The following is a 12,739-nucleotide window of genomic DNA, read 5'->3' as shown; positions in this document are numbered from 1 at the left end:
TTGGTTTTCTTTTGGAGAAGGCTGGAGGGTGTTGGCTGTGATTGTTCTATGTAATCAGGAAGCATAACAGCATTGTTTATTGAAATGTATGGACTGCCTTTAACCTGGCTGGTTTAGGTGTTGCTGGACAGTGTGGACATGATAACTTTAGCTCAGGCTGTGCAACCTTTCAGGGGATTTGGGGTGATATTTAAAGCAGACTGTCAGGATGCATGGAATAGTATCCTCACTGCATTGTTATCTAGGCGAGCAAGTTTGGAGGTATTTTGTGCTTGTCAATATGTGTGGCTATATAAAACGAAGTTTTAGATCCAGTCTGTAAAATGGAAATAAATTAATTTATGGGACAAGATAGTAGCTCCCCATGACTTCACAAGGCTCTCAAATTAGAAGTAGCTGCAACCTTCTGTTTAAACCAGCCACACTGTGGTGAATATGATGCCAGTTTGGGAAAAGGAAGACATGATGGGACCGGGAAAAGTATAATCTCTAAATTTAATTTTCATATTAGCCCATAGAAAGTTGTCTAAATACAACAGAACAGAACCATTGTGGATTTTCTGAAGTGAAGTTTTTGTTGAAGGTCCAGAATACTCTGGAACTATGTGTAATAGTCCCCATACATACTCATTGACTTATGTGTGAATAAGAAAACCTCAAATAATAGGATGTACTACGATCTTCCATACAAGCTCTTGGTCAAAAGGAGTATGAAATAAGAGGGAAGATTCTTGTACTGAAGGGATTGGAGGCACAGTTCTTACCATAGGGTTACCAGCAAAATGCCCCTGGACTTGTTACTCCCAGGAGTTATCAGCAGAGTCCTCCATAATGTCCTAATTATAAAGAATTAATGTGATCATAAACAGTCTGGAAAGGGATTGAAAGATGAGGAAATGGAGTTTGCTGGTTGATTTAAAATTATCTAAGAGACTAAATCTAGAAGTGACTTTTAGCGTATTGCTGAGTAACGAAACAAGAGATGAAGTAAATGTTGAAAAATGCAAAGAAAACAAAGTTCTTTAACTGTGTGTGCACAGGGATGAGGTTGAAGTTACCTATCGCTGTTCAGAGAGGTGGTTCTGAGAGAGAGATGGGGTGAATGGTTCTCTGAAATGTCAGCTCAGTTGTGAAAGAGTCAAGTGAAACATCAGTAGAGCAACATTTTGTATTTTGTTCTCTATAATTTTACTTTATAAATAGGAAGTGAACCTCTCTTTTGAATAGAGAAACTACATCTGCACACAGTATCTCCCCCTGCTTCTCTTTCTCCAAAATCAACCAGAAAACACACACACACACACACACCCTACCCCCCCAGGTAGGTATCTGGAAGCTAGGAGGTATGCATTAAGGGAGGAATCACCACATTTTTGCCTTGTTCTGGTACCCACTTCCTGACATCTTTTGGTCCATGCCAAGCCTGGACCCTGGGCTAAAGAGAGCTGGCACAGTGGCTGTCATAAAACTTGTCTGTAGACAGATGTCCTCTCCCGGATCGGTTACCAGAGCATTATCTGCCAGTGCAGCAAGTTGTGGGAGCTCTGTTTTGAGCAAAGTCAGGGCTAACTTAGACCATCAATTAGAAGTGTTTTGAAGTCCTCAGATGAACAGCTCTGTCAGCAGGTCTGTGGGGGCTGCTGGTGAGAAGCTTGTCAGTGAGGAGCGGTATCCGTGACACGCAGCTGGTCTCAGAAGGTCTCGGAAAGGAAGACAAAACTTCCACTTAACAGAGTCTGGGAGAACTTGTAAACTTGCTGAGCTTTTCCTGGATGGCACCTGCCTGCCGATGGCAGGGAGTGTGCTCATGGGTACTGTTTCTAGGTGTAAAGACCATTCCTAAGAGTGGCTGTACTGGATCTGACCACAGCCTCACTTAGTTCTCCCAGGTCAGGAGCAGAACCCTGTTTTCAGTGAGGATGTTTTTGTTTGGTGAGCTTCTGAAGAGGACTTTTACCATGAGTGGGGTAAATTTATATTTATGTAAGTAAGCGCGTGTAGAGTATATATGTATGAGTGGAGAGCTGTGATGTAGGAGAATTTGAGCATTTCCTGACAATATTTTGACAGTTTAGCCCAGTAAAGTTGTGCATACTCCCCAGCAGTGGTAGTGGAACTGATTAGACCAAGAGAGACCCTGTTGCTTTCTGTCTTTACCATCTAAGCTTGAATTAAGTATAGAATGGTGAGCAGATACCTTACACTAATTGAGTCTTAATGGTTTGCTGGTTTAGTTAAAACTGTGAAAATTAGGCTAGATTAACACAGGCTAATGCTGCTATCAAAGTAGTTGAGAATTTGAATTTTGGTGGTTTAGTTTTGCTTGTTTAACACGTGACTGTGCCAGAAATACAAGGGGTGATGTCTAACCTAGCAATAAGAACAGCCTACTAGTGCTTTGGAGATGTAGCAAGCAATTTGAATGCTATTTTATAAGAAGTAGTGAATCATCCAAATGATCCTAGTAGGAAGTTTTACTTTTGCTTTTTCTGGAAAGGAAAATGTTATGGCTGTAAAGTGATTTTTTTTTTTTTAATTTTTTCTTTTTTATAGTTCATCTGATGAGGTCAGGGTTTTGAATGTGCCCGAAGATAAATGAAGTGAATAGGTTATATTTTGCAAAGTGCTGCTGCTGCAATTCACTATTATTTAGAGGCTTCAGGAAGAAATTATTTGAATTGAAGACTGAAGCCTCCACTTCCAAGTCCATGCAAATTCGTTCATTGCTTTCAGTGAGAACAGGATCAAGCCCAGATTCCCAAGATGTCTTTCTCGGGTTTCAAAATTAGTTGTAGACTCGCTAGTCAACATCCTCATTCAATTTTCATGTTTGTATTCCCTTTCACACACACACAGACACATCCATATGCGCAGGAAATCCTGTTTGGGGGTCCTGTCTGGAGTCTCCTTATGCCACTATTATTAGTGCAGTCAGTTGGTAACTTGTCTAAATCTGATCTGGGCACATCCACTCCTTTTCTTCCCCTCTGCTGGGTTGGTTTACATTACAGTACTCTGTCTTCCAGCTGCTGTTTTCAGTCAGCTCAGCTGCAATGCTTTTCTCACCGTCACTAAGTGATGCCTCTGAGGTGGAGTAAATTTACTCTACTGACCACTTGCCCAAAATAACAACGTCAGTTGAGCCTCTGTTTTAACATGTCTGTTACTTCGCTTTGCCTGTCGTCCTGGCCTCCCAACACAACATTTATGACCTATGGATACTTTGTTTTAGTGGCTGCGGTGTTTAACTGGGACTGTTTGTCCACTAAAAGAGAAATAATGGCATGTGGACAATGACCATCAAGCTGTCACTCTTTGAAAAGATTCCAAACTGGTTGGTTCTCTTATGACTAAGTCCTAGAACTGAGTAAAGCTTTTTTTTTGCCCAGAGGTGCTCTCACAGTGCATCTTGGAAGAACATCTTTGTCCAAGAAACAGCTTTGGATGAAGTATAGTTCTTGAAACTTCATGTTTTTCAGTGCCTTCAGAGTAATTTTTAATCAAATATTCTCCATTTGCAAGTAGATTTCATGCTGCTCCTCTTTCCTATAGTTAAGTTACTCTTATTCCTCTCTCAAATTCTGCACTAGTTTGAAACTGCCTGCAGACTGCACATGATGCCCAATGGCTTCAGGGTCAACCTCTGCCCTCATTTAGTGTGGGCTCCAAAGTAACAGTCATCTGTTTTTATATATATCTATCCTTGTGCTTTCTCAGCCATGTTGGCCCTTGCATAGGCACAGAAAAAATAATGCAGGTAGAAATTTCTACTGAACTTAACAACTACGGCTCTCAGCGCACACAAGCCAAGATTTGAAAATATGAGTAGTAATTTGGGGGTTTCCAACTAAAGTCCTTTAGGGGTCTCTGGCAGTCAGCCAAAGGGATTAGCTTATATGGTCATCTGCTGTATCAAGAGATTTCAGTCAGTGACCTTAGAAGTCCTTTCCACTCTCATGTAGTGGGGTCTGGACCCTGAGAAACTGTCTTCAGACTGTTAATTACCAGAAAGCACTTGCAGTCCCTTTTAATTTCTAGTCAAAGGGAGTAGGTGTGTGGGTGGAAGTATATCAGCTTTACATGGTCACCTTCAAAAGCCAGTTAAATCCTCATTGTGTTTCCTGGGACTGTTATGAAGCTGTATGTCTCCTTCTTTAAAACAAAGCATGTGATGCTGCCAGACTGGAGTGTCAGACATCCAGTGTTCCATGCTGATGGGACGCTGTTTTCTGCTTTTCTACTAACGTGAATGGTATGAAGCCTGAGAAGGCAAAAAGGAACTTCCCTTCCCTAACCATTGCACACAGAAGGCTGATGCTCCCAAGCATGTGAAGTCCTTAGGTGGCAGCAGATGATTGCTAATAGGATACTCAGTCTTTCATCCCTGGATCACTGGTTCAAATGCAGGTCAGGTCAGCAGCTGTAAAGTCTCTGCTCCCTGGCTGTTGTGAGATGAGCTGCAGTGTGTGCCTGAATTTTGAACACAGGCAACAGTGCCGTTGCTGTTTCTGTACAGCAGATTGTAAATAATATAAACTCAGTGTCAGTATCTCAAGGAAATGAAGATACTGGCAGGTCCTACACATGTCCACAGATCCCAGCAGTGAGCTGGAGCCAGGTTCCCTCTGGTGGCTGAGTGTGTGTGTTACCGCAGCCCTGGAAGAGGCATTTGCTGCCTCCAAACCTGGCTGAACACACACCGAGTTTTTATCCTCTGTCCTGTTTAGGAGATGGTCAGTACTTTTAGTTTTGCTACGCTGGCCACCACCAAATTTCTGGGCATTGTGTGAAAATTCTCTGTGACGTGTTGCCATGTGTATCATGGGCTTGGAGATACTAATTTTCTTTGCTTCATAGAACGAAAGAGCAGCTACAGATTCCATCTGTGGAGATTGGCTCATTTATCAGACACAGGGCTCTAATACAACCTGGGAAAGAAGCCTGGAGTAAAGTGAGATTTCTGGTCGTCTCTATTATGCTTCAGTAAGAGAAGGGCTCATTATGAAAATAGTGTGATTTGGGGAATTAGTAATGAATTAATATTTTCTGTATAAATGTCATGCTTTCAGCCTGAGAGAAAGTTCTTGCTTTTGTGTCTGTATTGAGCTGATGAGAAGGGGCTTTTGTTGGTTGCTGCTGAGAGAGAGAGGTCATGTTGCTGGAAGTCACTGACAGGGGGTGTTGTCACCCCTCAGGACTGGCCGGTGCAGCAGGTGAGCCAAGAATCGATGTTCCTCTCAAGAGGTCAAGTTAAAATATCTTTTGATACTTGTTTTATCATTAGGATTGTTCAATCTGTTACTGCCCTCTGGGTAAATAGAGAGCTTAATTTTCGGTATCTGGCTTGTGTCATTCTCACCTCTCTCAAACATACAGTTGAGATTTCAGGCATTCCCAGGGGTGCAGTGGTTGCTGCCAATGCTCGTTTAGTACTGAGGGACTCATTAAGCATATGCATGTACTTGGAATGAAAATAAGAGCCAGCTTTGGCTACCACTAATGCATCTCATTTTTGGTTGAGCTTTATTCTGTCAGTGACTGTCTGATATATCAGATTACAGTAGATCCTGCATCTCCAGATGGGAGAAGGATCCAGAAGATCCCATCATTGCCTGGCATATTCTTGCAATTGAATTTTGTGAAATGTCTGACACAATAGACATGTTTGGTCTAAACTTTTTCATTTGTCCTGGAAAGAACTGAGCAAGATTTTAACTCAGTCTTGTCACTATGTGATAATTTTGTTAACTAATAATTACATTTTTTCATGAAGATGGAGATACAAACACGATCTGTTTAGTTCCCTCCATGCTTTTCTCTGGGTCCACATATTTCTGGACAAGCATTGTTGCTGATGTTGCATGATCAAAGCTCATATTTAAGCAAAAAAATAATTCTTACAGTGGAAGAATGTATACAAACACTGTGAAAGGCTTGATCTTCAAAAGAAAACTTTAGTAGTTAATGCATGCTTTTTAAACTAATAGTTACAGTCCCTAAGGAGTCAAGAGGGATAATGTTAGCGTAACTGTACTTGCTGTAGCTATTTGAGACTATGGATAAGATGCAGGAATACTTCCAGACAGGGACATTTTCATGGCAGGAAAGGACACAGGTTCAAGATGGATGGGAGCCATAGCACGTTTCAGCCGGGTCTGTGATCTGGAAAATATGGGGTGCTCTTTTTATTTGTGCTCTGCAATTTAGGCATGTGTAGTGTGCCCTGGTCTCCATATTGTGTAGCATTTCAAGATCCTGGGTAAAAGGCACAGCAGTATTACACCCTGATTCTTGTCCAAAATGGGCAGAACTCTGTTAGCTGCTTTGCAGAATGTGATGTCTGCAACAGGGCAGTGCTTGGAGAGGAGACAAATCAGCTGTGTCGGTGACTGGGGATGACATTAAGTGGAAGTTTTGGTCCTCAGTACATCCTCATGCAGGATGGTCAGATTTCAGTTCAGACCAGGATTTCACAAACATTTCTAGCTAGAAGAAACTACTGGCAGTGTCAACATGCAGCTGATTGCCAGGCAAGCAGTGCTTATAGTGGTACCCCTGCCACAGTTTTGGAACCTTGATTGCGGGACAGTCTCCTAACATTCCCCATCTTGTTTTCCAGATCTAGAGACAAACAGTGATCTCAACAGTGAGGACTTTGAATATGAAGATGAAGCAAAACTTGTTATATTTCCTGATCACTATGAAATCTCATTACCCAACATAGAAGAGTTACCAGCACTGGTCAGTGAGTGTGTGAAAGTGGCCATAGGAATTTCTCTGTTTCTGTTTTTACTGGGATGGTGCTTTTTTTTCTTATGTATGGTGCTTGTTTGGACATAAAGATCTTTCTTAACCAGCTGTGACAGAGATTTCCTTTACCTCCTGTGTTCCTTCCCTTATGGTGCCAGCTTGTCCTGGGAAAGCTCACATAGTACATGTGCTTACTCTCCTGCTAAAATAATAACAGCACTCTGAAAGATTAGATGCATATTTGAGTGTATAAATAGTCTTACTGATAACCAGTTCTGTGTGTGGTTAGCAATAGGCTGAATGCCAAGTTCTGTCCAGTCACTGAACCGTGTTAGGTTTTGATTGACATACATTTGTCTTCCAGGTGACGATAGCTTGTGATGCACTCCTCAGTGCAAAATCACCCTACAGGAAGCAGGAACCTGACTCCTGGGAAGAAGAGCTACAGGCATCTAAACACGCCAAAACACTTGTACAGTTAGACAATGGTGTTAGGATTCCCCCCAGGTGAGGGTGATAAGGTTTGTTCCTTGTAGGCTCTCGAATCCAGTCTAGGGTAACTGAACTAAAACCAGGAACTCGGCCCACAATTCCCTTGCATGACTCTGGGCTGGGTGTGTGGGTTGGTTTGACCTGCCATAATGGGAAACACAGGACTGGTTCCTGCCTTACATGTTTCTGTTGTTTCTTCCTGTTTCCTCTTGCAGTGGTTGGAAATGCTCAAAGTGTGACCTGCGGGAGAATCTGTGGCTGAACCTGACAGATGGTTCTGTGCTGTGTGGGAAGTGGTTCTTCGATGGCAGTGGGGGCAACGGGCACGCCATGGAGCACTACAAGGAGACGGGTTATCCCCTGGCAGTGAAGTTGGGAACCATCACTCCTGATGGAGCAGGTCTGTGGCATGTTCTGACATGAGGTATCTGTTGTGCATGAGGCTAACAGTGTACATCTGTTACCAAGTGGGTTTGTGCTTCTAGTGCAAACGTTTGAGAGTGTGATATGGAAAGGAAATCCTGTGAGTCTGTGGATCTTGATTGGGGTTGGTGGGAACAACACGCACTCCATTCAGAGAAAGCCCATACCTGTCTTATCTGCTCTTCTTTTCCTATTTTATATTTTGTGTAAATATTTTTTTTTTAATTTGTGTGACAGTAGACTTATGATAGAAGAATGATATTATTTTGAAACAACAGAGTCTGGAGAAACAGTATTTTTTTAGTTCTGCTACATTTGCTAGGGCAAATGGTTCAAACTTCTGTAACAAAGAAACAAAAACAGGGTAATGAGTTTTTAAATTCAGAAAAGTCTGCTTGTAACAGCATGTTTGGGGTTTTTTTAATTATACATGGAAACTGCTCTTTTTCCTTACTGAACAAAATGTTGCTGAAACAGTCTAATGAACACTCATGTTCACGAGGCTGCTGAGATGCTCAATTGTAAAATGCCTCATGATCTTGAGAGAGGAAAAAAAGCTATAGTTGTATCCTTGTTTGCATATTCTCCAAGTGTGATGTTCTGCAGTGTTGCTGTAGAGGGGATTATGGCATGTGAGGATTAGATGGAATAAAAATGTGAGAAGCTGAAAAAGTCATAAGCAAAGAGATCTTTTGCTGCAGCTGTATGGAGAAGTAAAAATGGAAGAACACATAGCATGATTATATTTTGGTTTTAGTCCTCGTGACTACAGGGATGAAAAATAGCTCTTTAGAGCAGCCCCTTTTTTAACAAGCATCAGTTGAGAGTTTTTCTGAGTTTTATTCAGTGCCAGGGAAAGGAGACTGTAGTCAGATTCAACCAGCCGTGCCAGAGAAATATTAAGCAAAATTCATTCTTTTATCTCCCAGATGGAATATTATTTCCTTGCATGAGCCTGGTCTTGGATGATTTCTATCCAATTCTCAGTTATTGAAGGTGTTTAGGATTTGCCCAGCTGTAGGTTTCAACTGCATCTACAAAAGAAACAGGGCATTCTTTAGTGTTTTTTTTCAGATTTTTTTTCACCTCTTTTCTTTCTCATCTTTAGCAGCAATACTTGTTTCCTTATGGCTGCTGTCCTTGTGCCTCCCACTGATCAGCTACTTCCTCTTATGTGGCCTTTGGGATAACAAAGGACAGGCTGTCATCCTTCCCTCTGAATGAGGGGCACCAGCTGTTCTCCACAGACCTTTGTTCTTCTGGGTGATGTTTACTTGGTTTCCATATAGAAAAGACTTCCCTCCCCCAACCTTCCCTGTTTCCCTTTCAGCAAATATTCTGTCTGTGAGCTGTATTTCCGTGGTATTCATAACCCTCAGTAGGGCTGGGTGACAGATGAGCTTCAGGAAAGAGGCTCCGTGGCTGATTGTGACGCAGAGTCTGTTTTCTGCTTCCCTGGGCTAGAGGTGAAGAGGTGATGGTAGAGGAGCAATAAGCGTTAGTTCCTCTCCTGACATAAATTATTCCTTTTTCACACCAGTAGGAAAGAGAAAGAGGTGATGCCTCTGCCTGTACACAGAGGAGAGCTCTTTGTCTTGCCCTGAGAAGTCTGTGCTGTGTACATTATGAAAGATTTCTGAGGCAGTAGCCCCGGTTTGTAACATTCTGTCAACAAACACACCTGGGATCAGGGCAGAAACTGAACTAAACTTCTCTCTTCTGCTCTTGTACCTTGGACAGGATTCACCAGAGAGTCAGACAAGTTGGTTGCCTCAGTAGGTTGAGCACCACTGGGCAGACTGTGCTATCTGCTGTCTCTCTTGACGGTGCCATTAGATTTCATTTCAAGTCACTGTGAGGGTGCTTGTTTGGAAATAGATTAAGGCACAGAAAGGGGGAATGGCAGGGGGAAGCCCTATGTGGCAGGTACTTGAATAAGTTCCTTTGTGGGTGCTAATCTCAGCAATTGTCAGATACTTTTTGGGGGATCCTGAGCAACTTGTTTCTTCACATTGCCTGTTATTGGTTAAGTGGGAAGGATTGATGTCTTCACAGCCAGAACAGGTGTAAATCTTGAGCTGTTAAAGAAAAGGAAGTACAGTAGCATTGTGATTTTTCTTTTCTTACAATAATAGGAATCACAATGATTATTCTCTTTTTAATAATATTCCGTTAGCTGTCTCAGATTTGTCTTGGTGGGGTTTTTTTCCCTTTTTCCTCTTTCTCACTCTAATGATACCAGCTTTTCGTGTGTCACATTTGCTGACTTGTCCACATTCCTCATCTACCAAAGTCTGTATGACAGCACTGCAGACCTCTGTTTGGTGACTCTAATCTTCTTTCCTTGATTTCTTGAAAAGTGAATTATATCTTTCTCCCATGAAATTAAGTTACACAGCAGAAAGTACTAAAGGATATGACTCAAGCTGGGCTTGAGCAAAAGATTAGTCATGTGTTCCATTTCTGCTGCTTTGGGTCAGTAGTACCAGGGGACTGCTCCCTGCAGTTGTCAGAGCAGAGAGAAAACAATATCAAAGCTTCCATATAGAAAGCAGTCACCCAAGTTCAGTTGCTGTGTAATCTCACTCCATTGGGTGTTTGAACTTTTGGCTGTGCTGTGACCTCACCAGAATACTATGGGAATGTTGTGATGTCTTGTGTGTGGATGAACAGTCATGTTTTCTGGGCACGTTTGCTACCACACAGTGGAATTCCAGCAGATGGGCATCTACAGCCACACACATGCCAGGAAGGTCATTGGGACCAACATTATTAGAGTGTCTGGTGGCTAGAGAGTATTAATGTTTGCGAGTATTAATAGTTTGCGAGTATTAATAGTTTGAGAGTATTAATGTTTTTCATAAGGCTGGTCAATTTTACAAGTTACATTATGTCTTTGAGTTCTTGGCTAACCTTCAGTCTATCATTTCAGTGTGGGTTGGGTACTAGCAGACTTCAGTGAGATTGCCTTTTGTGAAAGCCTTACATAGGGGATGAGCTGAGTCTGTAGCTGCCAGAGGGGCCAGGGTAAGGGCCTTTCAGAAGTGATATTTGTGCTGTGAGCAGGCTTTATGTGGGTTCCTGATATCATCTCCTGAGTTTGTTTCATCTTTGCCCTGGCTAAGTTTTCTCTGTCAGCCTAGATCTGGCATTGTGGGGCAAGGTCACTATGAGAAACTGTGCCAGGCATGAAGGAAACTTGCCTCAGAGAAATGCAGGCAGACTGGCAGAGGAATTCTGGATTTTGGTATGAGGAGAGACCAAAGCAGTGAAGTAGTCATTTACTAGAGAAGAGACCTGAGAAAAGATGGAAGGCCTGGTCAAGTCTTAATAGTGTTTGTTGTACACTCCAATTTCTTTATGATGCCTGAAGCTTTATCATTATTTCCTCAAGTAGGTGAAACCTGCTCTGATCTCAGCACCATCATAAGACTTATTTTGTAAACACTAAAAAAAGGGTTTTTCTCTCTCAGCTCTTTTGTCCTTCTGTTGAATTTATTAAACTTGGTTTCATATTGAAAATATCGTCATTAGATGTGTTGCTTCCCTCCAGAATGTGAACTTTGCCTTGCCAGAATGTTTATGAGCTTTTACTTAAGGCCTTAAGGAGCTATCTTAGAGCTAGAACTGAAATCCAGATCTCCCATACGATTAAGCAAGACACCTCACTCATAAAATCATTCTTTCTCCTTAACTGCAAGATTAGATTAATCTTCAAAGTCCAATTCAGTGGAGTCCATTCCAAAAATACTCCTCTTTATTTCTAATAAAGAATTTCTCTGTTCTCCCTGCATCTCTGTGGGAAAAGAGCATAAGTGGATTTCTTAAACTGTACCAGAAACTAAAATACTATTGGCGTAGTCAGTTGGCCTGATATACTCACATTTTTAGTGTGTCTGCTTGTATCTAGCAGCTCTACAAAAATTCAGAATCTCTCGTTGTAACGTTCAAGATGTGGACTGGCCACATCTGAGAACTTTGCACACCTTGTTCCTTGTTTTGCCTACAAATTTCTTTTTTTGGGGGGGAGGGGAAATACTATGATCACTAGAAGTATTTTTAAGTTTTAACACTGTGAAGGCTTGTAATTGCTTTTGAGGAAAGCACTGGCGGTGATTGTGTTGAGAGCATTTAAGATACATACTGAGCTATGTGGTTGTCTGTGCACTTTTCTGCTGGCCATAACCAAACCTGGATAATATGAACAAGGCAATTTATATAGGCAGCCCTGTGGTAAACAAAGAGAAAGGGATATCATTTGAACCTTTGGTTTCTCTCTGCTTTTGTAGATGTCTATTCCTTTGATGAAGAGGAGCCGGTTTTAGATCCGCACATAGCAAAACATTTGGCACACTTTGGGATTGATATGCTGCAGATGCAAGTGGTAGGAAATCCATCTTTTATTTGGTTTGTTGTTTACTTGCTTGTCCAGTTGGGGGTGGGAGAGAAAGAGGAGAAGAATGGCACTTGTAGCTTGTTTGTATGATTCCTTCAGTGTTATAGTACCGAGTTTTGTAAAGTTCAGCCAGCCAGTTTGTGTTTTATTGTCTGAGATCTGAGGGAATCATTACTCTCAAATCCAAAATGTTCCTTCCCAAAGAGGTCTTTGTTGTTCTCTAGTTGACATTTTTCACTTCTCCTGTGTTATGTATGATTTGCCTTTAAGATGAAAAACCTCAGTCAACTAGAGAAGAATATCTAGAATGCTTAATTACAGTGAGTGAAGGAAAGCCTGTTGCATGATTAAACAGATACAAGTCATAAGCAAAAAGAAGCTAAGCAATGGATAAGTTAAAAAGTGGCTGAAATTTCTTTATGTAAATTTCAGTTTAGGTTTTGTTAAGAAATGCATTACAAAATGAAATAAGACATTCAAGTCTAGAAAACAGTGTGGTCTAGGGTGTGATATAGTAGACATGGACTGGGGCAAAAAGGGTCCTGTTCCTGAACATGTGTTTGTGTCTGTATTAGTAAAGAAGTACTTCCAATAATTTGTATCTTAGTGGATGTTGATTTCGGTTCTGTCTAAATTATGTAAGAAGTCAGAATAGGATATGGTTATAAAGGCAGGTGG

At 41.5% G+C, this 12,739-nt stretch overlaps 1 protein-coding gene across 2 annotated transcripts in view; it reads left to right on the top strand.

The window, feature by feature from the left end:
- The window catches only part of USP13 (ubiquitin specific peptidase 13), a 61,918-nt gene that overhangs the window by 16,937 nt on the left and 32,242 nt on the right, over positions 1-12,739 (top strand). For both annotated transcript variants that reach the window (XR_003534672.1, XM_027685883.1), the window contains exons 4-7: positions 6,620-6,741; positions 7,115-7,257; positions 7,458-7,642; positions 11,955-12,049. Coding sequence is in view for 1 of the 2 variants with exons in the window: in XM_027685883.1 (XP_027541684.1) it covers positions 6,620-6,741; positions 7,115-7,257; positions 7,458-7,642; positions 11,955-12,049 (545 nt within the window). In the remaining variant the exon portion in view is untranslated. The remainder of the gene's footprint in view (positions 1-6,619; positions 6,742-7,114; positions 7,258-7,457; positions 7,643-11,954; positions 12,050-12,739) is intronic.

This window comes from Neopelma chrysocephalum, unplaced genomic scaffold (genome assembly GCF_003984885.1).
Source record: "Neopelma chrysocephalum unplaced genomic scaffold, ASM398488v2 Primary Assembly neopelma1_69, whole genome shotgun sequence".
NCBI classification, from domain to species: Eukaryota; Metazoa; Chordata; class Aves; order Passeriformes; family Pipridae; genus Neopelma; species Neopelma chrysocephalum.
This window is presented reverse-complemented; position numbering and strand designations above follow the sequence as displayed.